General features: G+C 34.1%; 2 protein-coding genes across 3 annotated transcripts; one reads left to right on the forward strand and one right to left on the reverse strand.

The window, feature by feature from the left end:
* Positions 1-683: 683 nt before the first annotated feature.
* LOC121372244 (12S rRNA N4-methylcytidine methyltransferase-like) lies at positions 684-7,444 on the reverse strand. Its single transcript, XM_041498534.1, has 5 exons — positions 7,107-7,444; positions 5,617-5,753; positions 3,345-3,539; positions 2,389-2,583; positions 684-1,720 (listed from the first exon to the last, which is right to left on the reverse strand). The coding sequence occupies exons 1-5, from the start codon at positions 7,278-7,280 to the stop codon at positions 1,309-1,311; spliced, it is 1,113 nt and encodes a 370-aa protein (XP_041354468.1). The 5' UTR covers positions 7,281-7,444; the 3' UTR covers positions 684-1,308.
* Positions 7,445-7,583: 139 nt separating this feature from the next.
* On the forward strand, positions 7,584-23,502 carry LOC121372245 (DUF21 domain-containing protein At4g14240-like). Of its 2 annotated transcripts, none has more exons than XM_041498535.1 (9): positions 7,584-7,722; positions 11,515-11,773; positions 12,422-12,481; positions 13,636-13,837; positions 15,821-15,928; positions 17,287-17,503; positions 18,896-19,029; positions 20,702-20,839; positions 21,583-23,502. In XM_041498535.1, exons 1-9 carry the CDS (start codon positions 7,584-7,586, stop codon positions 21,727-21,729), a joined length of 1,404 nt encoding a protein of 467 aa, XP_041354469.1. In that variant the 3' UTR covers positions 21,730-23,502. The 2 variants fall into 2 exon arrangements, with proteins under 2 accessions (XP_041354469.1, XP_041354471.1); XM_041498537.1 differs by having other exon boundaries at positions 7,605-7,709.
* The last annotated feature ends 2,223 nt before the right edge of the window (positions 23,503-25,725 follow it).

Genomic DNA, 25,725 nt, shown 5'->3' on the forward strand with positions numbered 1-25,725 from the left:
ATTATTACGTCGCAAGGGGATAGGTCATAGGGCTTAACGTGCACATTCAGAGCAAGCTGTTTTAGCGCACGCTTAAGGAGATAGCAAATGCCTTCATTTATATTTGTGTCTGAACCATAAAACCGCCATCCACGATCAAGACCGTATCCCTACACAATGCAGAGTCGAGTAGACAGTCTGCAAAATAGTGGTTGATTACATGAATCTAAATTGCCTCATCTATAGGACAGCTGAGATCCTTTATTGGGCATAGACATTTAAGGTGATCTTAGCGCTAAGATCGCTTCGTAAAACGGGGCCCTGAACAATATATCATTTTGACCGCCACAAAGAGGACTGCCATTCCAAGATTAGTTTACTAAATCAAAACTAGCACAGGTCAGAGTCTACTGGATTAAATACAGCTGTGATGACATACACTCATGAATCACTGTAAAAACAGTGATGATATCAGGTGTACGCAAAATCTGCGCATATCCTGCCCCACCAGTGGCACCAGTCATGAGTACTGCAACCTCAGCTGTCAAGAGGGTCACTTCATCGTGTTAATGCATTATTAATGTATAGGATTGTTTAGCATGGATTATGTACTTAGGAGAAACTATTGGCAATACTTCTGTTTAAATAAATGATAAAACAAATATTACAAGTTTCCTAGAAACTCCTGCGTAAAGAAAGCATCTCTGGTACACTAGGGTTTATTCACCCATTTTTTCCATACATATTACATGTGAATGAAATAAGTCAAATATTTCACATTCAAAGTGTTACAATCCAGTTTGGCACAGACGTTGTTTCACAGTATACAAATAAACATTGTCATGATAAATATATATATATATTATTTCTAAAATAAGAGTTATACATTTCCAGAAATAAATTCCCAATGTGGAATAGTAATATGTATCACTCAATAATGCAAAAGAATTATTAATGCATCACTTTAAGCATATTAATATAATTTCTCCACATCCCATTGTACAGTTACCTGCATGTTTTATGAGAACAAAAAGCAGTCAGTTGAGAAATATTTTTAAAATAATAATATATCTTGCATCTCTGACAAAAACAAATTTGAGTCTATTATAGCAACAACTGAAATTATCTAAGATCCATTCAAACAAATTGAAAGTGTGTATTCCTAGACAATGAGAAACCAGCAGTTATAAAACGTTTACAGTCTAGGCTCAGTTTCAGATGACATCACATGCATGCAAGTCATATGGCATTGCCATGACGATAAAGTCTCAGACTCTATTAGAGTCTTGAGTTCAAACTTTGAAAGTTTTATAAGCATCAGTTCAGGTCTCACAAAATCTTCACTGCTGATCTAAGTTTTGCAGATCGAGCTCGGGGATTTTCCATCCTGTCCTCAAAAGTTGTAGAGGTGACTTTTTTAGACATGGGCTTCCATCTTTTTTCCAGTAATTTTTCCACCTCCTCTCTGGCAAACACTCTAGCAGAGTTTCGATAATGGTCCCGCATGCTCATGTTAAGATGTGCGTCTATGTCTATTCCATGAAAATGGCGTTTTACTATCCGGTCCTCTAGAGAGTGAAAGGATAGCACAGCACATTTGCCTCCCACTCTCAAATACCTGAAGGCCATCTCCAGTCCGTTGTGTAGTTCATTCAGTTCATTGTTCACAAAGATGCGCAATGCCTGGAAGGTTTTAGTAGCCACGTGGGCATGTCTCATCATCATGTCCTTTCTGTGGTTGCTGCAAACAGAAAACAATGAACAATTATGTTGTGATTATTGCAAGGACATCAACTCTCGCTCCAAGTTAATTTTGTTTTTCAATATATATTTTTTGCCAGTAGCATAGCTCGACCCATCTTCACCTCCCCCATCTAAAAACTTCACTCACAGCAGTACAGACCCCCAACCTGGGTCCTGCACAATTTCCTGCATGTGTGCCTTTATTAGTACTTGAACTTGAAACTTGTTTTACATGCCTATATCCACAGGAGTTCAGGCATGTCTCCCCTGGGTCCTACCCCTACTAGATGTCAGGAGCATCAAACAGACTATATATTTGTTACAAGCTAAAACAAAAAGTTATGAATGTATGAGGTATCAGGTACTCACAACTGAAGTACCATATGTTACAAACCAAAGACTATTTTGATGAATGAATAAATGAATGAATCAATGAATGAAATGAATCAATGAATCAGTGAGTGAGTGAGTGAGGGAGTTTGTTGGATTTTTTGTTGTTGATGGGGGGGTTGGGGGTTGTGAATTAATTAATTAATTAATTAATTAACAAAAGAATAACTAAACATATTTTGTAACCAAAACAAAAGCCATTTAAATGTATTTAAATGTTACCTTTATATCTAATAACCAAACAACCTCACTACAACTAACATTTCTCTCACATACCTAGAGAACACACCAGCAATAATGTCTGCAAGTTGTTTAGTACGTGTGATGTTCCCAAATGCGTATCTCGTCTCAACTATAGCATGAGATATGTGTTGTGCCATTTTCTCCTCTCCATATTTCTTAATAATCTCATAAAGATCTTCCTGGTCTAACATATTCACCACATCTGCTGCTGTTGGTTGATCGGGCAATCTGGTAAAATAAAATAATCATATATATATATATATATATATATATATATATATATATATATATATATATATATATATATATATATATATATATATGTGTGTGTGAACTAATAATTACACAAATGTTCTATGTATACTGTCATGGACAAAAAAAAATCTTTAAAACAAGACTACTTGACAATCTATGATATATCAAAGGCCATATGGTATGTGCTATCCTGTCAATATGGGATGGTGCATATAAAAGATCCCTTGCTATTAATGGAAAAATGTAGCGGGTCAAAAATTACCAATTATTTGATAACCAATAGCCGATGAATCAATGTGCTCTAGTGGTGTGGTTAGACAAAACAAGCTTTTTTAAAACTTATTTTCAGCTGATAAATATATTATATATGAAAACAGGATTTTCAATATCTTACATCAGGGATCAAAATTTGCTGAAGTACCTGCTGGACATTTGATATGGCTAGCTACAACTGAAGCCAACCCTAATCAAAACCTGACGGACCAAATGTTATTAAATCAAACTAATGTGTGAAAATAAACATGAAATAATTGCTGGTCCAATCAGGATGAGAGGCAAAAATACCTCCCAACTCATGGTGATGTTGACCTGCAGTATTTCGACCCGTTACAGTATTCTTCACAAGGTCATAAAGATAGAAGTATTTATTATGATCCACCATTGTCATCTTCAGTAAGCAATCAATGAATTCAACTCAGTATTGTACTATGTGTAATTATTTCTCTACTGTGTACCTCTGTCCATCCATCCTCATGTCTAACGGCCCATCTCGAACTAATGAGAATCCTCTTTCTGACTGATCAAACTGCATAGACGAAGCTCCTAGGTCAAACACAATACCGTCAACAGACCCTGGCTCAATGTTTTTAGATGAAAACAACAGAGGTATGTCTGAAAATCTGCCAAGAAGTGGGATCACTTGACCTTTTCTGTAATGTATATCATAAGATATAAATTATTAAAATGTTTATCAAAGCAATGTTTGGTTTACTGCACCTCAGCACATTGTTGATTATAAACACTATTGGGTGTCCAACATATGCTAATTATGACCTTTTGTCTACGACTCTAGTGTAACAGAAGAAACCCACTGTTGCCACATTGGTTTCACACAAAATGACACATACTATGGGCCCAATACGTTACAGGGAGGCACACCTAAGTGGGGAGCACAAAAACATTTTCCCACCCTTGATACATAGAGCATAATGTAAAAGGGTGGGAGAGCACATGCCCTTAAGACTCATCTCCTTAGTTCCTACACCATTACACCATTCATGAAGTACTGACTGAAAACAGTTAACAGCCTGGTGGTTCCACCATTCATGAAGTACTGACTGAAAACAGTTAACAGCCCAGTGGTTCCACCACGAGGCCTTTATCCCAAAAGATGCATCTTTCAGGAATGCTCCAATATTAAAGGAGAATAACCTTTGTTCTAAATGTGGGGCGGGACGTAGCCCAGTGGTAAAGTGCTCACCTGATGCACGGTCCATTCGGGATCGATCCCCGTCGGTGGGCCCATTGGGCTATTTCTCGTTCCACCCAGTGCATCACAACTGGTATATCAAAGGCTTGTGGTATATGTTATCCTACCTGTGGGATGGTACACATAAAATATCCCTTGCTTCTAATGGAAAAATGAAGCAGGTTTCCTCTCTAAGACTATATGCCGCAATTACCAAATGTTTGACATCCAATAGCCTATATGATTAACAAATCAATGTGCTCTTGAGGTGTCTTTAAACAAAACAAACTTTAACTTTGTTCTAAATTTGTGTTTTGTTATTCAGATATTGCACAATACATAAAAACATTTAGCAACAAGATTAAAATTTTGACATTCAAATAGGCTGGAAAAAATTGCATTATTTAGGTTTTTAGTCTAGAAACATCAGAGCTAAATCCCTGATTGTAGTGATTGATACAAATAACTTGCCATAGGTAGGATTTTGTATTTGTGGAGGTAGGTGTATCAATAAATAATGTTACAAAGAATTTCCATGACATCCCTGACTCCTAATTCACAAACATATATACAGTTACGTTCTAACCAGTACACCACGACTGGTATAAAAAAGAAAGAAATGTTTTATTTAATGATACACTCAACACATTTTTATTTACGGTTATATGGCATCAGAAATATGGTTAAGGACCACACAGATTTTGAGAGGAAACCCGCTGTCGCCACTACATGGGCTACTCTTTCCGATTAGCAGCAAGGGATCTTTTATTTGCGCTTCTCACAGGCAGGATAGCACAAACCATGGCCTTTGTTGAACCAGTTATGAATCACTGGTCGGTGCATGTGGTTTACACCTACCCATTGAGCCTTGCGGAGCACTCACTCAGGGTTTGGAGTCGGTATCTGCATTAAAAATCCCATGCCTCGACTGGGATCCGAACCCGGTACCTACCAGCCTGTCGACCGATGGCCTAACCACGACGCCACCGAGGCCGGTCGACTGGTATATCAAAGGCAGTAATATGTGCTATCCCATCTGTGGGATAGTGCATATAAAAGATCCCTTGCTACTGGAAAAATGTAGCGGGTTTCCTCTGTAAGACTATATGTCAGAATTACCAACTGTTTGACATCCAATAGCCAATGATTGATAAATCAATGTGCTCTAATGGTGTCATTAAACAAAAGAAACTTTAACTTTATATACAGATACATGCTAAAACATTTGGTAGCCCGGTGGACTACTGGGGTTAGACAACTAGTAGTCCTATTGAGAAATTGGTAGCCAAAACACCCCAGGCAACCACTATGGTCGAGCCCTGGTTAATCACTGTTATCTTGACCTCTGTTATTTCATAAGTGCTGAATATCTTGAAGTTGAGAAATTGTCTCATGGCACAAATTTCACCAATAAATATTATCTCGAACCACCGATATATCGAACTTGATTCAATCCTTTAAACACTGAGATGACGAAGTTTGACTGTACATACATGTGTATACCCATAACATGTATACCTGAAAATGTTTTGCATTACCTGTATTGACTAGCCAGGTTACAAGCCAGTTCATGAGCTACTGGGTCTCTGTCAAGGACAATCATTTCAGCTTCTGGTGCAACTGACAAGATTTCCTTTGTATGACCTCCTGCTCCAAAGGTCATATCAACATATCTCTGTAAGGATTAAAAAATATGTTTTAATTAACCAACCATACCCCAGGTAAGACAATATTTTATGGCAAGCCTTCAACAAAACTGCATGTATACACATCTAGACAGGGAACATTTTGTCCAATATTATGTAACGATTCACTATGCAATATCAAGAAGATATTGTAACTGATATATATATAATTAATTTTGAAATGATTTGCACCAGTTGCTAAGTAAATTTTCATAAATGTTGCTCTGTTAGATTATTACTAAAAGAATTTATGCTTACACGTCAGTAATATGTACAGCCAACCAAGACAACAGCTGCAGTGTTGTTACATACTTGACTGTTTGAAATCAGCAGCAAGAAGACTTTATATATACTTTTCTGCAGATAACCAGCAGCAATTTTTGGATATGACCAATATGAAACTGGATAGAATAAAAAAAAATTACTTCTAATAGGCTACTAAGAAATTAACCCCTTGATTGAATCACAATGTGTCAAATTAAATCCATGTGGGTCTCCAAAGGTCACCAAAGTTATGGTTTCAGATAAAAATATTACCTTAATTAATAGTCGTTTTAAATTCATTTCATTTTTTCATTTTAATTTATTGAATTAAGCTCACCAAAGATCAAATGTTGATCCCAAATTAAACGTCAATTTACATATCAACAATCTAATTAAAATTAGTTCCTCTGGTTAATTACTATTACCTGTGGATCTAACGGCACCCCATTGGAACTCATGTCCAGTTGACCTTTCATTCGACCAATCAAAACCTTACTTGCAAAATCATGCCAGTGTTTTGAAAAGAATTTGAAAACATTCAGGATTATGCCGAAGGTATACGAAATGACTCTCGGGTGAATTACGAAGTATGCCAGACACTAATTTCAATATAAAATTTTATATAAAATTTGTTTCATGACGGAAAAAAAACCCTGTTATGATATAGCCATAAAATCTGTTCATGCTAGCATACAACCAATTAAGGTTCAAAAACGCTGTCATGGGCACACACCTCAGCAATTTGCACTGTCTGTCCATGAAGGAGGGTTAATGGTTAGTTGTTAGCGGTTAATGAGAGACAAGTTGGTGTAGTGGCCTTGCACCTACCCATGATTGAGTCCTTAAACTCACTCTGGGTGAGAGCCTGTACCGGGGTGCAAACCCAGTACCTACCAGCCTTATGATCAATTGTGTAACCACTACACCTGCATTAATTGTAAACTTAGTGTAACAAATTGAAATATTTAATGGTAAGGTCATCAATGGTCATATATTTGAATGAAAAATTAAACCTCTATTTTTAAAATTAGGAATGCGCATGTGTGCTTATGGTTACCGGGTTATTAATAACGTTTTACCTGTCCATCGATTGGTTGCAGAATGTTGATTACTTGGCTTGCCATAACAGGAATGTGCAGAGGCTTCTCAGTCTGGTGTTCTATTGAGTAACATTTTCTCAACACGTAACGCACCAACTGACGTCCACACTGACACTTTGTAACGTACGACTGCAACCCTGCTGTCATTGCCATAGGCCTAACTCAGTAACTGTTTTGTGAGACCAAAATAAAAACTTCTTCAGAAACTGTTGATGCAGAGATGCAGCTTTTTCATACGTTGTTATTTATAAACTATATCATTCTCCATATGTCATTATTGAACTAGTTTGATTACATTTTGAGAAAATAATATTTAAATCCGTTTTATTACTTTTATTACTCAAGGACACAGACAAGTCCCTTCTTTTCTTTTTTTTAATCCGCGTTTTAGATCTGCACGTTCTTGGGGCAATAACTCTAGTTGGCAACAACAAACTTTTCTCCTATTTTTTAATCATGAATTGCACGGTGATTGATTCTGAACGCGTTTTGTGCAATGGCACAGAATACGATATACCCGAAAAGAAGCTGACGATACATGACAGAAAGTTTTGGATCTATTTAGGAATTTATTGTGCACTGGTAATAATTGCAGGTATGCTTAATGATCAGCGTGCAAATTGGAAAAAGTCTATAGGTTGTACTATACCAAATAAAATCGCATAGGCGACCAAGTTAACGTTTTTGTTTAAAAACACTATATGCAATGTAGGAAAGGGCAAGTCGTCTTTATTCCCCCCCCCCCCCCCCCCAACAATTTTAACAAAATATTTGTTAGAATTAGTTTAAGGGTAGGGTTAGTGATAGTTAATATACTTCTATATCCTCGAAGGATCGTGAAGCGTCCTGTTAAGGCGTATCATAAAATATTGTTTGTTTCCGGTTACCCGACCGACCCTAATTTGAACCTGCCGACCCTAAAACTTTTTTTGTATATCCAAAAATGTTTTTTTTTAATATAACAACGATTTCCACGAAAACATTCCAAAACTATCACAAGCACTAATTTGGTGTCATTTAGGGGATAACCCTACTGTGTTTTCCGATTTGCGGACGTATATCGGTGGTTTTACTTTCGCAAATTTAGTTTTATTGGCGACCCGTTAACCACGAAATGTTTTCTTCTAACAATTGATTGATGGAGTTACTTCCCTTCAAATTGAAGTTAGGTAACTTTCGTGAGATATCGGGCGAAGAGTCGGAAAATTGTTTTCACGAATATATGCGATCTTTTCCGATTTACTCTACATCTATCGTAGCGAGGTGTTCTAATTAATAATAATAACTATATTTAATGATTTATTCCAGCGACAAACTGGCCTTGTAGAAATTTAGTGACCTTCTGATAAACTAGGGGAGGGAATGTTTACCGATACTGATGGAGTTTACTGCCAAATCAAATGATTAAATATGTCAGTAAGATCTCGATGCATTTTGTTATTTTTTGTAAGTGGTCACTGAAAACTTCGCGGGTTTCCGCCGATGATATTAAAGATAAAAATCAATGTGCACTAGTGGCGTCGTTAAATAAAACAAACTTTACTTTTCAACATTCGTTTGAGCATCCTGAGCATTTGTACTGCATTTCTATTCATTGGACCAATTGATTGCTTCAAACCATGTGTGTACTTTAATACTGGATGCATACAGAAAAAAACTAACATTGTAAATTATAAAATTTTTAAGTCTAACATTTCTTAGATACACTAGGAAAGATAATATTCATAACATTTTTTTTAAATGTTATTGTTGGACAGATAAATATAGAACCCTTCTTTTCAGTTTTCATTAAAAGAGATTGTTATAACTTATTTACTGGTTTCTATCCAATTAAGGTTCAACCAAGTCTGTCCTGGACCAGTACAGAAGTTAAGTGTTTTAACAATAACCATGTGCTCACCATACAAAGGAATACCGATGAATTGGTGTTTAACTTTATAATGAATAAAGTTAAAATTCATATAAAAAACATGTTGAGTTTTAAACCCATACCAACTCAAAAAACAAAGAAAAAAAAGAAATCCAGTAAAAATTAAAATATTACTTTACAAAGTACCATTAAATTATACATATTAATCTCATTTTTAACACAGGGGTGAAGACAAAATGTTAGAACAGCCAAAGTATGCAGCATGACTTGAATTGTCTCTGAAATAAAATAAATAAATAATGCAATGCAAAGAGACTAAATGTAGAACCGTGCATGCTTTAGTAATTAAACTAGTCTGGGAGTGGCAGTCCTCTTTGTAGCGATGCAAGAGGAGTAAACTCCAGTAAAGGATGGGAGTGGCTGTCCTCTTAAAGATGAGACACTAGACAGGTCCAAATACCCATTCGACTGCATTGTGTAGAAATATGGCCCTGATCATGTATTACGGTTTTGTCGTTCAGATTACCTTGGATGTTCCATCAATTGATTTAAACCTATATCAGAAAAGAAAATTTAATCTATGCAGTTTGATGGTAATTTATAAATATATATTTTAACTTACCCTGAACTCCCCTTCACTTCCACCCCATTTTTATTTTTATTTGAGATGGTATGGGTTTAACATTTAATAAATTAATATGTTTTTATATTACTTTTATCTTTATTTATTATGAAGTTGCATGCCAATTCATTGGTTCCCTTTTGACGCAAACGGACAATGGCCTAAAATTAATATTTTCTGCCTTAGTAGTTTGTGTGTGTGTGCATGATACCGACAACGACAATCAATTAACTGGCCTTTGGAATAAGCCCTGTATTAATGGAAAATTCAGTTGTTATTTTTATAGATGGACATGCGCTCACATTAGTGTGAGTTCGAACTACATACAAGACAGATTTTGATTTTGTCACATAATAATATTAGCTAATTAAATATGATTCTTTCTTTTTTACCATATTATTAAATAACAATGATCAAATGCAGCTCTACTGGATAATTATGACATATTCAGTTTATTCCAATAAGCCGACGACTTCCAGATTTTAAAAATACATGCAGTCTCTTCAATACGTTTTAAGCTCTATTTTTAGAACGACCTGGCCCAAAACCACAGAAGCTGAGTCAGGCGCTGTCAAGATATAGAGCATGGTCTATATGTCTTCTGCTGTCAGTTATGTATTTCGCACTAGCACAGGCAAGGTGTTTCTTTTTTTAACTGGAACCATGCTTGCCAGACCCTAAAATCAATGGTCGCCCAACTGACTACCTTTGTAAAATTCTTAGTCGCCCGTAGCCAGATCGACCACTAATTTTTAACCCTGTAATAAATATATATATACAGATATCCAGAAAGATATTTATGTTAAAATATATAAGGACCATAAAGAGAGTTTTATCAGCAAACACAGTGACAGTCATGGGGCTTCAATAACCAGATATCAGTACAGCTGAGAATAGACAGAAATATTTTTAAAATTAAGTTTTCTTTCAAATTACAGTCTTTAAAAATCATATAAAAAAGGTATTAAGAAATGTGTCATGTTTATGAGTGGGTGAAGTTCAATCTTGCTTTCTTTGCTCGTTTTAACTTTATTTTTATGAATATTTCTGTGAATATGACAGACATTTGTTTACTTTCCCCATGCAAAAGTCAAATTCGTAATAATATTTAAATGTATGTACTGTTGCGCATAACGTTGCAACCACCAAAACAGGAACCTCACCAAAACAGGGCAACGGATGATACTGGGTTTTTTTACATGTTTCAAGCACAAGTGGTACTAGATGAAATAAAATTGCATACATTTTTTTGCCCAGATGAAACTAATTTTGTTTATAACCAACACACTCACATTTACCATCAATCACAGGACTTGTGGTGTCAACTTCTCTATCAAAAGTTTGGTACACCTCAAACTTTTACACAGCCAGAAGTTATTTGGTTTAGTACTACCTATAGTCCCATCCCATCCTACAAATTTTGTTTTTTAAAATAATTTCAGTTTTCTTTGACGTAAAAGTGTTTTGGAAATAACTAACAAATACTATTTTTGTGTCCAATTTAGACGATAATCGGCTCAGAAATAAATAACTTGTAGTAATTATGGCATAGCATGAAAAAAGGCGTTCCCCATGGGACGGATTATGCCCGGATTATAGTTCGAGTGTCTTCTTACTTAATTCACTTGTTGCTGAGTAGCCCATAAGGCTGTATCCTCTAGTGTCTTCTAGCGTTATTCTATTATCTGTGTGAGAATTATGCTAGAGATGACTGTGTGTAATACTTCAGCAATCGTCAACAAATGGTAGCCAGCTACTGTGTCTGAAATACGCATTTTTCCCTAACTCTGATGCCACAGACATTTAATTCCATATTATTCCCAAGCACAGTCAACTCTAGCATTATTCTCACATATAATAGAATAACATGACTGATATTTTCCTTGTGGTTTCAGGTATAATGTCCGGTTTAACAATGGGTCTCTTGTCCCTGGATTTAATGACTCTTAACATCCTCAAAGATGGAGGAACTCCAAAACAGAAGAAGCACGCATGTCGAATTCTGCCAATTGTCAAGCGTCATCACTTGCTGTTGGTCACGCTCCTCCTGGGCAATGCAGCAGCAGTTGAAGCCATGCCCATATTCCTCGACAGAATATCGGATCCTGTTATTGCTATTGTAGTATCCATCTCGGCTGTTCTGTTCTTTGGAGAGTAGGTATTGTTCTAAGTGTTAGCAAATCTCAGTGCTTTGTTTGTTGAATACATTTATTTTAACATCATTATCACTAATATTAGATTGATATACATTCAACATTATAATGTAGGCCCAAGACATATATAAAACCGTTCATTGCAAAGTTGTAGTCTTGTTGAGGTAATATATTTACTGTATAATAAAAAAACCTAACCGTCAATTTATTACAATAAAAGTTTGCACTATCTTTAAATTAATATTATAAATATGTTTAAAACATGGCTTTAATTTTAATGTTTAATATAAAAATACATTACAGTGAGCATAATAATTGCTGCCACAGGAGTCTGAAAATTATGAAAATTATCATTTTTGTTGGCTCATTAAATACAGGACATCATGTCCATGGTTGAGATGGATTACACTAAAACAAAATGGGTTGCCTGAATTTGCATTTGTGTAACCCATAAATTGTTTACAGAAATTGTCCAGTTGTCAAAAGCTTGTTTCGGAGAAGCATTTTATTTCTTTACAGTTGTGTACACTTCCCTGATTATATTTTAGAAGTGTTGTAAAGTTATACTTTCTATTACAAAGTTTTAGTGTATGTTCAGAATGAATGCCAGTTGTATTCAGTTTTGATTATGTTAGTATTTGTATTTCAGAGTGATTCCACAAGCTCTGTGTACCAGATTTGGCCTAGCTATTGGAGCTACCCTATCACCGTGAGTATTCACTGCTGTTGGCTATTAACCTTCTGACTACTGCAGGCGAGATATCTCGCCCAACGTCATGCAAGTCGACATACTGTATACAGTGCATTCCCCAATTATATTTCCTGCCATTTTGCATATGACACTCGCCAAAACCAATTTATTAATAAGAAACAGAAGACATCTCTGTTTCCTGTATCTTTAAATTTAGTATTTTCAATCGAAAATACTTTGGAATTTTTAGTTCAAAAAGTGTTTTTAGCAAATATTTTTGCTTGACAACAATGGCGGCACGTCGTGGTCATTTTCAGCGATCGATAGCTGATTGTGTCAGCAATTTGATAATAAATTTGATTGTTTTACAGACAATGAAAATCACCAAATATTGAGATATGAATCGTAGTTCGTTTTATTTTTTAACTCCTGGTCAGAAAACCACTGTTATTGGGAATAATGGACATATATACTGGACAGCTGGCCACAAATGCCCATAAGTAAACGCAACTTTTAAAAAAAAATTGGCAAATTTTAATCTATAACTGATTTAAAATAGAAAAATTAGAAAAATCCATGAAAATAATACTTACCGATTCAAACATGAACTTTATTTTATCTATTTATAAGTGAATTTATGTGAGTAAAAATTATAAACTTGTACCCACTCAACATGGTTTTTGTCAAAAATTAATCCAGTAGTCTAAAGGTTAATGTGACTGCATGTTTAAATATCTGATTTCTTTTTGAAATATCAACATGGCATGGATAACTTGCAATTATAAAAAAAATTGTATCGACAATTTAAGGTCTCACCCAAGATCAAAAAGTCTACAGGTACTGAGTCAGTGGTTTGTTGATTTTGTTTTGTTTTTGTAATTTATGTTGGTTGTTTTTCCATTTTATTTAATGATAAGGATTGTGATAGTTAAACGAAACAACTTCTGTGTCTAATGTCATATTAATACATGTATATATTTTTATTACCAAGATTGTAAAATTGTATTGTCAAAACTACTTGCCAATTCATAAAATTTCATGTGTGTAACCTTACTGCAGGTTAATATAGAGAATCTCTAATGTTTTTATTTATTCATTGTTGTAGTTTGTTATATTATCATTTTGCCTTTCGATCAGATCACTGGTTGATTGTTTTCTTTATTTTATTTCAGTTTGGTATACCTGCTGATGGGGTTGTTTTTTGTGATAGCTTGGCCAATCTCTAAGCTCCTAGACTGTCTTCTCGGCCAGGATCATGCGACGTTTTTCAGACGGGCTGAGCTTAAAGTCCTCGTTGACCTCCATGGGCCAAGTAGAGGCTCTGATTCTCATAACACTGATCACCTATCGGTGGACGAAGTGCTTATCATAAAGGTAGCCTTTTTGTTTTCAATGTGGTGTATGTATATTATTACCAGAAACAAAATTAATGTGGTTGCATCAGGGTTGTATATTTATTTTAAAATCTTATATTAAAGTTTGATTAAGTTATAAGATTTGTGTTTTGGGGCATTTGCCACATTTCTGCCATTTGTCTTGTTATATAATCCATGTATATTGCATCATTGGTAATTGGCATTTTTATAGGTAAAGATTTGTCATATGTTATACTTGAATTTTGCATTTAAGCTGCTTTAGATGTGACTTCAGTAGTAAAAAACATAATACGTGGATTCAAGCCCACAGTGATAGTGCCTTACATGTTTACAAAGTAATGAAAACACATTCAATTAGTGCTCTAATAGTAATATCAGCAGTGGCGTACCTAAGTTTGGCAGGTATGGTACGTGCCCTGGGTGCCACTGATAGTGTCTTACATGTTTACAAAGCAATGAAAACACATTCAAATTAGTGCTCTAATAGTAATATCAGCAGTGGCGTACCTAGGTTTGGCAGGTATGGTACGTGCCCTGGGTGCCACTGATAGTGTCTTACATGTTTACAAAGCAATGAAAACACATTCAAATTAGTGCTCTAATAGTAATATCAGCATTGGCGTACCTAGGGTTTGGCAGGTATGGTACGTGCCCTGGGTGCCACTGATAGTGTCTTACATGTTTACAAAGCAATGAAAACACATTCAATTAGTGCTCTAATAGTAATATCAGTAGTGGCATACCTAGGGTTTGGCAGGTATGGCCACGTGCCCTGGGTGACACTGAGCAGTTTCTATTAAAGTCAGACGTTATCTAAAAGATGGATGTCAGATGTTTGGACAGGAGCGCAATTTCAGTGTTTGCCATAGGCGCTGTTTTCCGTAGATATGCCACTGCATATCAGGCATATGAATTGTGCAATATGATTATTATAAGTTAAATACTTTAATAAAAATAAACATGTAGAGTTACGTGTAATTTTACAAGATGTTAATGTTTGCTTGTGGCAGACATTTATTAAAATTCATCTTCGCCCATTTAATGAAGCAATCTTAGCGCTAAGATCACCTTAAATATATATGGTAACTATGCTCTTAAGATGATCTTAGTGCTAAGATCATCTTAAGATTACCTTAAATATATATGGTAGTTATGCTCTTAAGATGATCTTGGTGCTAAGGATCACTTCATAAAACTGGGCCCAGAACATTAAATATTATTTTAAATTCACTGATATGTGTATATTTCTGTTTTCCTGTTGTTTAATTAAGATGAGAGGCGATGAAGAACGTCATTGCAATGCCAATGCTGAAGCCATTTTTCACTTTATTTGTTAACAGCAACATACCAGCAACAAAATAGCAACAGAATGACCGAAATAAACAAATAAATTATCCTTAGAATATATATATCACTATTACAAATACATAACTGATATTATCCTAGTCAATAAAGGTGATCCATTATATTATTATCTGTAGAGGATAAAATCAGTAATGCATTTTATACAATAATAAAACTTGATGCCAATTAATACATACTTTACGACATTACAAACAATTATTGCACATATTCTTTACAGGTGAATAAAACTATTAATCCACCCGTAACGTAAGAATAACCATATACATAATTATACATGTTTAATATACACCTTTAATATAAAAAGCCCATTTCGCCTTAAAGGCAAATAATATGTAAACTTTCTGATCTAATTACAGTACATACATGTATAGTTATAATACATACCATTTAACAGGCTTCGGCATTCTTTCACTGGGTAATAAAACATATTTATAGTTGACCAACGACAATTCAATAACGTTATTAAAAGCATGACGTCATGACATTTGTGTGACGTCAAACATAAATAAAGATTAACGCAAGAAATCTATGTACATAAAGACAGTAATGTCGAGTTTGGCCTCAACAGGCACTATGCTGTATTTAGCTCAAGACAAACTGTGTTACTTTATTGCAGGGAGCCCTAGATATGAAGTTCAAGACCGCACTAGATGCAATGCTGCCAATAAAGGATGTCTTTATGTTGAGTGCTGACAGTAAACTGGACCATGACACAATGTCATCAGTAAGACTATAGAATTAAATCATGAAAAAAATATCACATAATATAGAAAACAGAATATACCGGTTATGGGCCAGTATCAAATTGTACCTTACTTTTTTGAAGAAAAAAATAAATAAATTAGGGGTGGTTATAGGTAATGAAAAGTAGGTTACAGACTTGAATAAAGCATTTCAAATTGCATGAGCCTTTTACTCACATTTGCTGTGGTTGCCTGAAGAAAGCATATGGCAAATGCATAAAAAATCAATGATTGTTTGACTTTTTAAAACTTCTTTTTCTGACTAAGCAGAGCACCTGCCTGAAAACTGCATGTTGCAGTGAAACTTTTTTTTTTATTGTATTACTTTTTGTGTTTGATTAAGAGTTGGGAGGGTATAAATTTCTTTGCAATCTGGTTTTGGATAACCATGCCACCAAAACGTAAACAGAGCATTCTGGACTGGGGTTGAGTCTTGCCATATCTGAATGATAGCATATCCATGAGATAAGTAACGAGATGCTAGCAAGTGAGCCATTCCATCATCCATTAACTGCAAGACCATGTGGTCCTTCTTGTGACTAGTATATTTTAATGGCACTTTATTCAATATATTATCCAATCTAGTTTCACAAATCAGTTACCTTTAAAAAAAAAAAATTATAGTGCTGTTTTCATTCTCTCCGTCTTGAAGTCTTATCTTTTTTCTTCCCATCCTGACAGCTGCTGTTGTGTTTCAACTTCATATCGTAGGCTTTGTACAGTGTTTATATAGAAAAATATTAGGTACATTAAATTGTAGGAGTTGGCTGTAAAATTCCTTTTTCAGAAACTCTCAGCAGGTGAAATATTTATAGTCTATCTTTAAATTCCAGATTTCTTGTTGCTTCCAGTTAAGAAATCAATGCAGTGAATATATAGGCCTATCTATTTTAATTCTAAAACCAGCTATTTGAATATTCCAACATTATTTGATGTTTCTTCTTAAATGTTGCATATTATATGATGTTGTAGATATTATTCACTGTGTATGTTATAGTACTGGCTATTTTATTGTTGTAGGGGTGAGGCATAACTCATTGGTAAAGTGTTCGCCTGATGCATGGTCGGTCTGGGATCGATCCACGTCGGTGAGCCCATTGGGCTATTTCTTGTTCCAGCCAGTGCACCATGACTGGTATATCAAAGGCCGTGGTATGTGCCATCCTGTGTGTGGGATGGTGCATATAAACGATCCCTTGCTACTAATGGAAAAATGTAGCAGGTTTCCTCTCTAAGACTAAAATTACCAAATGTTTGACATTCAATAGTCGATGATTAATAAATCAATGTCCTCTAGTGGTGAAATTAAAGCAAACTAACTTTAACTTTATTATTGTAGATATTATCTCATGGTCATTCAAGGATTCCTGTGTATGATGGGTCCATGCAGAACATTGTAGCACTGCTGCTAATGAAGACACTGATCAAACTGAACCCAGATGATGCAGTATCAGTAACGAGTCTGCTGGAAGATTCAAGATACGCAAAAAAAGTATTATTTACTGAAAGTTCCACTCCACTCTTTGATCTTCTGAATGTGTTTCAGACAGGAAAAGGTAAGTAGGATTGTCTGTGAAGAAAAAATAAATTATGGTTGTCGTTTTTTCTTATATGACCACACTGTGTTAGGTCATTACTAATTGCTTAACATTCTGATTCAGTCACAATTATTCATTAATTGTTTCTTTTTAATTCTTTATGCTGTCACTGTAATGTGTTACCAAGTAGCGGTGCCATTTTAAAGGGACATACCCTAGTTTTTAAACACTAAGACATATTTTGTACTATTAGAGCCATTTTTGATAACTGAAATCATACTTTACTTAGATTTTAGTGTTTAGATTATCCATTTCCGTACACTCAAAGTGTTTTTGGTCATCTTGGTGTTTTTAATATCACAAAATGCATTTATCATATTTTTAAAAACATACATCCATCTGAGAGGTAACAGTCATGGATCAATTTTTAGTCTTTATTTTTAGAGAGTATTTCACCATTTCAAAGTCACAGACTCATGTTTCACTCAGTTGTAACTTTATCCAAATGTGTTACAGGCTTGTAGATTAATTAAATTTGGTGTTAATTTTCATGGGCTGAAACTAGGGTCTGTCCCATTAATGGCTAAAATTTCATATCAAATACACTTTCTTATTTATTTTTGGTGTATTTCTGATGATCCAAATGTCTGTAGTAGCCCAAACAAAATTTTATTTTGTATGTATCGAACAGTGTATAACAAAATTAAATAAAATTTGAAATACTACAGACATTAGGAACATCTTCCAACATCGACGTTCTTATAATGCAATTTGTCACATCGACTTGTTGCATGTGATTTGTTGTTGCATCTCAAATTCTATGTTGGAAGATGTTGCATCATAAGATTCCATAACGTCAAATAAAGCTTGTCAGTTTAAAAATATTTTGCAGGAAATGTAAGTACATACAAATTTCCACTGATATAAAGACAACACGAATGTAGACAATTTACTGATGGTATTATGTAACAAAATAATTACTGACAAAATCTGGACACTAATAGGTTTTATGGACCCATAAAGTCCAGACATTTTGATGTTTATACAGAAACGAACAAAACATGTGAGGTAACAAAACTGATTTGATCCGATTGGCAGAGGGCTTACGATTTGTCATGAGAAATAGGACATGTTCTGATTGGTACGACTCCAACACAACTTGTCGTATAAGACTAATGTTGTTCCAATTTAGGGTGTTCTCACAGTAGGATTCAATCGCATGGATTAATATTTGGCATAGGATGTCTTTTTAAGTGGTTGTCTAGATTTTCTCTGCGTATGTGTTTGTGGGTGTGTGCCATATTTGTCAGAATACCAATTGTTTCTGGATTAATGTTGATGTGACATTTTTATTCAGTATATTTTCATTGCATTGTCTTACCTTATAAGTAATATTACTTTTCATTTCAGGTCATTTAGCAGTTGTTAAACGTTCTGAGGTAGAAAGGTCCTTGCCAGTGGCTGACAGTGGAAGTCAAGGGGACACTACTCCACTTCTGGGAGATTTTCAGCAAGAAGTTTCAGTGACTGCAGGTTCAGGCCATGTATGTAGTATTATCAGTTTACTACTAAACAAATTCAATTAACCTCATTTAGACATAGTTCTCGTTTAAATAAATGCCGAATTGATTTAAGCTAAGTGTGTCTTAAGCAGATGTAGGCTGACATACCATTAAATTGTTTTCCAGATGTTGTATACCAGGGGTGGGGAAAAGCCCTTTTCTCCTGGTCTGGTACCGATTCTCGATCTCTGAGACTGAAATTGTTTTTTAAAACGTGTGTTTGCCGGTCCCACTTTTGTCATTCTTGTCGGTCCGAAGCACCTGTCCATTTCTATTATTGGAACAAATTCTTATCCGTCAAGTGGACCGGCCTGCCCAGACATCAGTATCTCATGCATGATTTAAAATAATAAATAAATAGTGGTCAGTATAGCTTGTGTTTCAGACGTCTGTGATTTTAAAGTCTGCCTAAGTATATATCGTCAGTCACTGATGTCGGACCTACAGTAGTGTCAATCCACAGCCACTAGGCTAGACATTAATTTTGTCAAAGTTGCTGAGCCAGTCAAGAGATAAAACAGACGTTAACAATAACACCATTCTTGGTGAGAGAGCCATCAAGGTATTACACTCCAATTAAAACAAAGGACCCAGAGTTTGCAACTGGTTACCATCAACACCTGTCAACACCTATGTACGGAGCTTTGTCGGGTCGAGTGTCCCAGTCCGAAGCAAGAGACAATACAAACTGCTTGAAATAGCATAAAATATACTGAAATAATCAATAAATGTATTTATTGTTGACTGTTCAATGTAGTCTATCCAATAATTATAAAGGATTTTAAAATTAACAAAAGGTTTCCACTTTTTTGTTAACAAGTGGGAGTAAGCAGAACAGCTACATGTACTGGTTATCTCAAGAGCCAGTAGAGGTAAAATTTCGTCCAATCAGTGATAACGTTATTAATCTCCGTCTAAACATGTGCTAGCTCAGGTGGTCAAACGCTTCAACAGTGCGATCTTTTATTAATTTTCAGGACACAGTACTGAATACTCTTACTTTTTATACATATATGGGATTTAAATTCATAACTTTTATTCCTTTTTTATATTATTTATTCCATTATGTAAAATATATACAATTTGGGGGGGGGGGGGGGGGGGGTTTCACTGAAGTGATAAAAAAAAGTTATTTTTTTATTCCTTTCTTTTCTCCCCTCTCACCCCCCCCCCCCTCCCCATTAATGATGACATCAAGCGGGACCGATTGACAATTTAATTTTTCCCCACCCCTGTTGTATACCCTTTTTGATGTATATTAGTCCAAAATGTAGAGTCAATGTTAAAAATTGTTAATGTCATATAAATACTATTTATTGCTTAACACGGTAAATATACTGTGTATCCACTCAATGTTGTTTGTTTTTTTAATTCATGTATCTGTCCTTGTGCACTAGTTTATTCTAAAACATCTCGGTCTTCATTAAAAAAAACAAAGCATTATGAAACTGTTTATTAAAAATCCAATATTTAGATAGAATCCTGGTACGCTTATTATTTTAGCTACAAAAATAGTAAAAATATATGACATAATGTCAGATATGTTATTTTATTCAGTGAATGGATTCAGAAAGTAATTAGAAATACATCCTCTAATACGTTTGACCTTTCGAGTTAATGAGGTGTAAGAGCAGTGATATTACTTTGTGTTGAGGTTCTCGGAATCATAACACTTGAAGATGTGATCGAAGAACTCTTGCAGGAAGAAATCGTAGATGAGACTGATGTCTTTAGGGATATACAGAAGAGGATTCAGGTGGCACGGGCTAAGGTGGCTAGAACCGGAAATAAGGTATACAAAATATATGATGCCAATAAAATGCATACTATAGTTTCTGCTTAAACGTAATGACTATATTATGAAAAGACCAAAATGGCTTCTGCCTTTTAACTTGAATATGACACAAAACCATTGGGCCAAATATAAGAAAGATATTGACCTCTTTGTCGTATAACTTTACTCAACAGCCGTGTGTATTTAATCATCTACAATAAACACAGATGTTTGCCCATGTGCATACAACATATTTTGTTTGTGTCTAAGACTTGTATACATTTAAAACAAACATGCAATCATTACCTTTTGTAAACTTGGTTTATTATATATATTTAGACCTTAAAATTTTATTTTTACTATAACAAATACACACATCATAACTCAAATTTCAGTGTAAATTTATGAATAGTTCTGTTGCTGAAATTTCTTTAAACGTTCTAACTATTGCAAAACTCATTTAGTTAAATCATTCAAGCTAGAAGAACTAACTTTCTTCCCCCATCTTATTCAGGCCACTGAGATCATTTGCAACCGTGGCATATTCTTGGACAGCAAGTCTAAGTAATTAATTAATCAGTTAATTAATGTATTAATGTACAATCCATAGTTTTTTTTTCCTTTTTGCTTGGTCTTCACTTGCTATTAAATCATTGATTAAAGCAATTAACAAAAAAATTAAAAAAATATTTGTCTTTGTTCATTTTGTTGTTGTCATTATATTCATAATGGTGTGGATTGTTTTGTGTTTTTCCAATAAGAGTGCCTACCAGAGAAGTCAGTCGGACCCATCTTCCTCAAGACAACAGCGTTTATCATCTGATGATCCTCTTATCACAGATGTCGCCATTGCCAGTCCACATTCACAGTCAACTGACAAGCTTCTCAACCAGGAAGTCTTCACATAATGATTATGCATGAAATAAACAAAGGAACAGAGAATTACACATTTAATGTTCAACTACTGCAAATAAAAAAATATCTACAACAAAAAACATGCTGTGGAAAACAAAATTAAATATGGTCCATAGTTAAAAAAAAAAAAAAAGTCATGGAGAATTTTAAAACACTACAGCAATCTTCACAGCATTGCTGGTTACTGTGCCAGTGTGGGAAGTTGTGGGGATTGATATTTTAACAAAAACAAGTGAACAGATTTCATTTTATATAATACAACGAACAAAGAATTATATATTTTATGGTTTAAAAAAATAAGCGAACAAAAAATTATACATTTTTAAGTATTACTGGAATGGATGAAGAAGGAGTTATATATTAACTGCTCATTGAAATTCTTAATTTAAAGAGTTCATGAGAAATGGATTCATCAACAAATAAGTGGATGGAACAAATATTCAGTATTTATTAAGCATATGACTGAATATATAAAACGGTGACTAACTTGAAATGTATTGAATCACAAAAGACAAAAATGTGTGTATAGATACCGGTAATGTAAAATATTATTTACTGGTTGTAGTCTGTTTGCAATAGCTGCTGGTGGTTATATCAGTTATTACCCGAAAGTAAATCATGTACCTGATTCCACATTTTTGTAGAAATGAAGATTATTTTTTTATAAATTTGGTATATACAAATTCTGTTTTGATAGAGGTTTAGAAAAGCATAATAGAAATTGAAAAGACAGAAATTTTGGTTTAACAACAGACCTTCCTTTACTTTCAGTTATGGTTGCTTTTATAACTTTTTTCAAAATGGATCTCGTACAATATATAAATTGTATGTCCAATGTTTTGGTTTTTATGCATGCCTCTAGAATGTTCTATGTTAAATTCATTCTTATATCATGCTTCACCAATGAACATTAGAAATACAATTTGTATTTCAGTTATTAGGAAATTTATCATTTTTGCAGTTACTTTGTACATATTGATTTGTAAGATTAAAACAAATATTTAGGTTATCACAATAATCACACATACATGTATGCAACTATATATCTTATGGATCTTAAATGGTGGCAGTTCATTACAGTATATGAAGATCCATTTACCAAGTATGTTGTTAAAATGGTTATAAATATTGTTATAGTGTATAACCTGATATTAGATATTAGTGGTGCTTCTGTGATAGTTGATGTTTTTACATTTATAATATACTTTTCTTTTTTTTTTGTGTTACCTGTTTCTTTATTTTCTTGCCAAAATGTATCATTATATTGTATTCAATTGAGTTTGACTTGGACCAGTTGAAACTGGTGCTGTGGTTTTGTAAATTCTGTATACTACAATTACCTATGAATGCACAAACAGCTTTTAACATAGTTTAAACATGATTTTTTTTTAGCAAACATTTATTTTTGATTTACTTTACATTCCAGATATCTTTACAAATTTGATTAAAGTGATATACATTTTATCAATAATCATGTATTTACCCTAATAGACAGCTATTATAGGTTACTACAATTTCACTTCAGGTATTAAGAACAATTTTATTTAATAATCATTACTTTTTTCATGATGTGCTTCAAGATTCCTAAGATGACCTTATTACTTCGGTTATTTAGGTTGACACAATTTCATTTAGCACTTGGATACAGACCGGCCTCGGTGGCGTTGTGGTAGGCCATCGGTCTACAGGCTGGTAGGTACTGGATTCGGATCCCAGTCGAGGCATGGGATTTTTAATCCAGATACCGACTCCAAACCCTGAGTGAGTGCTCCGCAAGGCTCAATGGGTAGGTGTAAACCACTTGCACCGACCAGTGATCCATAACTGGTTCAACAAAGGCCATGGTTTGTGCTATCCTGCCTGTGAAAACACAAATAAAAGATCCCTTGCTGCTAATCGGAAGAGTAGCCCATATAATGGCGACAGCGGGTTTCCTCTCAAAATCTGTGTGGTCCTTAACCATATGTCTGACGCCATATAACCGTAAATACAAATGTGTTGAGTGTGTCGTTAAATAAAACATTTCTTTCTTTCTTTCTTGATGGATACAGCTAATGGAGCATAACAAAATTAATTTGCAGCCAACAAGACAAGTTTATTTTGCTGGGGTGGAGAGAGGATAAACATTTTCTCAATTCCAATTTTATATTGCCAAAATACTTGGGGGTTTTCCAGTGATAATTTGCCACATCCATCAGAATAACCATTAAAAAGATTACATGAGCATTGGTCATATTTACTAGAGGTTTAACAATACAAAGATTATATCATGATACGAGGTCCATAAAGCAGCTGTATATGTCTCAAAGTCACTAACATTCTTGAGGTACATATCTTTTCTGTCATGCATAAAATAATTTTTGAGCTATTACAAACACTAGAATGATTGGAAGTAATGGATTTGCTAAAATTGATAACTTAATAATCCGTCCCATCCTTCTATAAAAGTGTTTTTTGTAATAATTTCAGTTTGGTATGACGTAAGAAAAAAAGTAAAAGTGTTTTGGAAATAACAAGCAAATACTATTTGTGTGTGCAAGTTGTAAAACAATCAGCTCGGAAATAAATAACTTTAGCAAATTCCATAGTATCAAAAAAGGCATTCCCTGTGGGACAGACTATAAGCTCAAACTTTATAATTAATATTTAATTTAATGGTAAAAAAAAAAGCTGTAATTATCAGAATATTTTACAATGTCTAATAGTCATTGTCTTTTAAGTATCGTGATATGTATCGTATCGCAGCCCACATATTGGGATATGTATTTTATCACAACCTGTCACTACACTTCTAATATTTACACTTTGACAATGATTTATTGCCTGTTCTAAAGCAGTTCTGTATACATTTCAGCCCTATCAAGATTATCATCATCACATTTGTCGTTTTGGTCCTGTTTACCTCCTGATTAAATACCTTTAATCACTGTATGTTTTATTATTTATCATTTTTATTATATAATGCATATTTTTGTTATTTCTTTTTGTAAATGTTTTTTGTTATTTTTAAAGATAATTTTTTAATTTTTTGCAGTGTCTCTCAGATGTTGAACTGTTAATAATTGTGTTTTGATGCAAAAGTGGATTAAATGAATAACACAGTACCATGATTGTTTTATACATAGGCCAAGTTGTCCTTTTCATTGATTTACATACCATATCATGTCATGTATATTTATCCCAAAGATTGCACCAGTTTTGTGTTTTAATGAAATGGAGGGGTTCTGATATGAGATGAAATCATTGTCTTGTTGGCTTCCTGTTCATTTTGTTACGCTCCATAACTCATTCCAAAGAGTATTGTTAGTGTGTTTCTCAGTTGGACTTTTAAAACATTTATAGGAAAGTGGAGCCTGCTTTCAAGATGCCCACCTCTGAACTGACCTATTGACCTATGTATTATATAAATTATTTCACTGGAATTATAATTAATGCCCAATATAAACATGTTGAGCAGCGTTGTCATTGTTCATTACAAAAATTAATTTGTTTGTTTCTTTAAATTGTAAAACATTGATAAGGACCAACAATATTTTTATATGTATATATATGCTCATATCTTTAAGACAAATTTATTAAGAGACTAATTTCTACCTTAAATACATTATTCATGTCATTATCAACATTAAATTTTGTGTTGATATTTATTTGTATATTGTTGATGATTTCAGATATTGATCAGATTTTTACAAATATTAGCTAAGAAAGGTGTATCATCAATTTTTCAGCAATAACAGGGCAAGCTTAGGGTGAGCAGAAAAGTTTGTCAGATTATTTATTAAACTTCAAAAACAGCAGAAACACAGTTATTTTGGAACAAAATATCAATTATTAAATTATTTTGCCAAATTAAAATAAAATTTGCCAGTTATTTTTTAAATTCACAATTGGTGAATTTGGCAAGTACCAAAGCTATCCCTGAATAAACCGACAATGAATGCTTACAAAACCAACTATAGAAGGAGATAAATTCTGTGTTAGTTATCCTC

The sequence above is a fragment of the Gigantopelta aegis genome, chromosome 4, assembly GCF_016097555.1.
Source record: "Gigantopelta aegis isolate Gae_Host chromosome 4, Gae_host_genome, whole genome shotgun sequence".
Taxonomy (NCBI): Eukaryota; Metazoa; Mollusca; class Gastropoda; order Neomphalida; family Peltospiridae; genus Gigantopelta; species Gigantopelta aegis.

Coding starts and splice junctions, on each gene's coding strand:
- LOC121372245 (XM_041498535.1), top strand. CDS start 7,584: ATGAATTGCACGGTGATTGATTCTGAACGCGTTTTGTGCAATGGCACA. Junction 15,929..17,286: donor ACCATGACACAATGTCATCA/GTAAGACTATAG, acceptor TTATTATTGTAG/ATATTATCTCATGGTCATTC. Junction 17,504..18,895: donor TGTGTTTCAGACAGGAAAAG/GTAAGTAGGATT, acceptor TTTTCATTTCAG/GTCATTTAGCAGTTGTTAAA.
- LOC121372244 (XM_041498534.1), bottom strand. CDS start 7,280: ATGGCAATGACAGCAGGGTTGCAGTCGTACGTTACAAAGTGTCAGTGT. Junction 5,754..7,106: donor TGCAACCAATCGATGGACAG/GTAAAACGTTAT, acceptor TAATCCTTACAG/AGATATGTTGATATGACCTT. Junction 3,540..5,616: donor AACCTGGCTAGTCAATACAG/GTAATGCAAAAC, acceptor TATACATTACAG/AAAAGGTCAAGTGATCCCAC.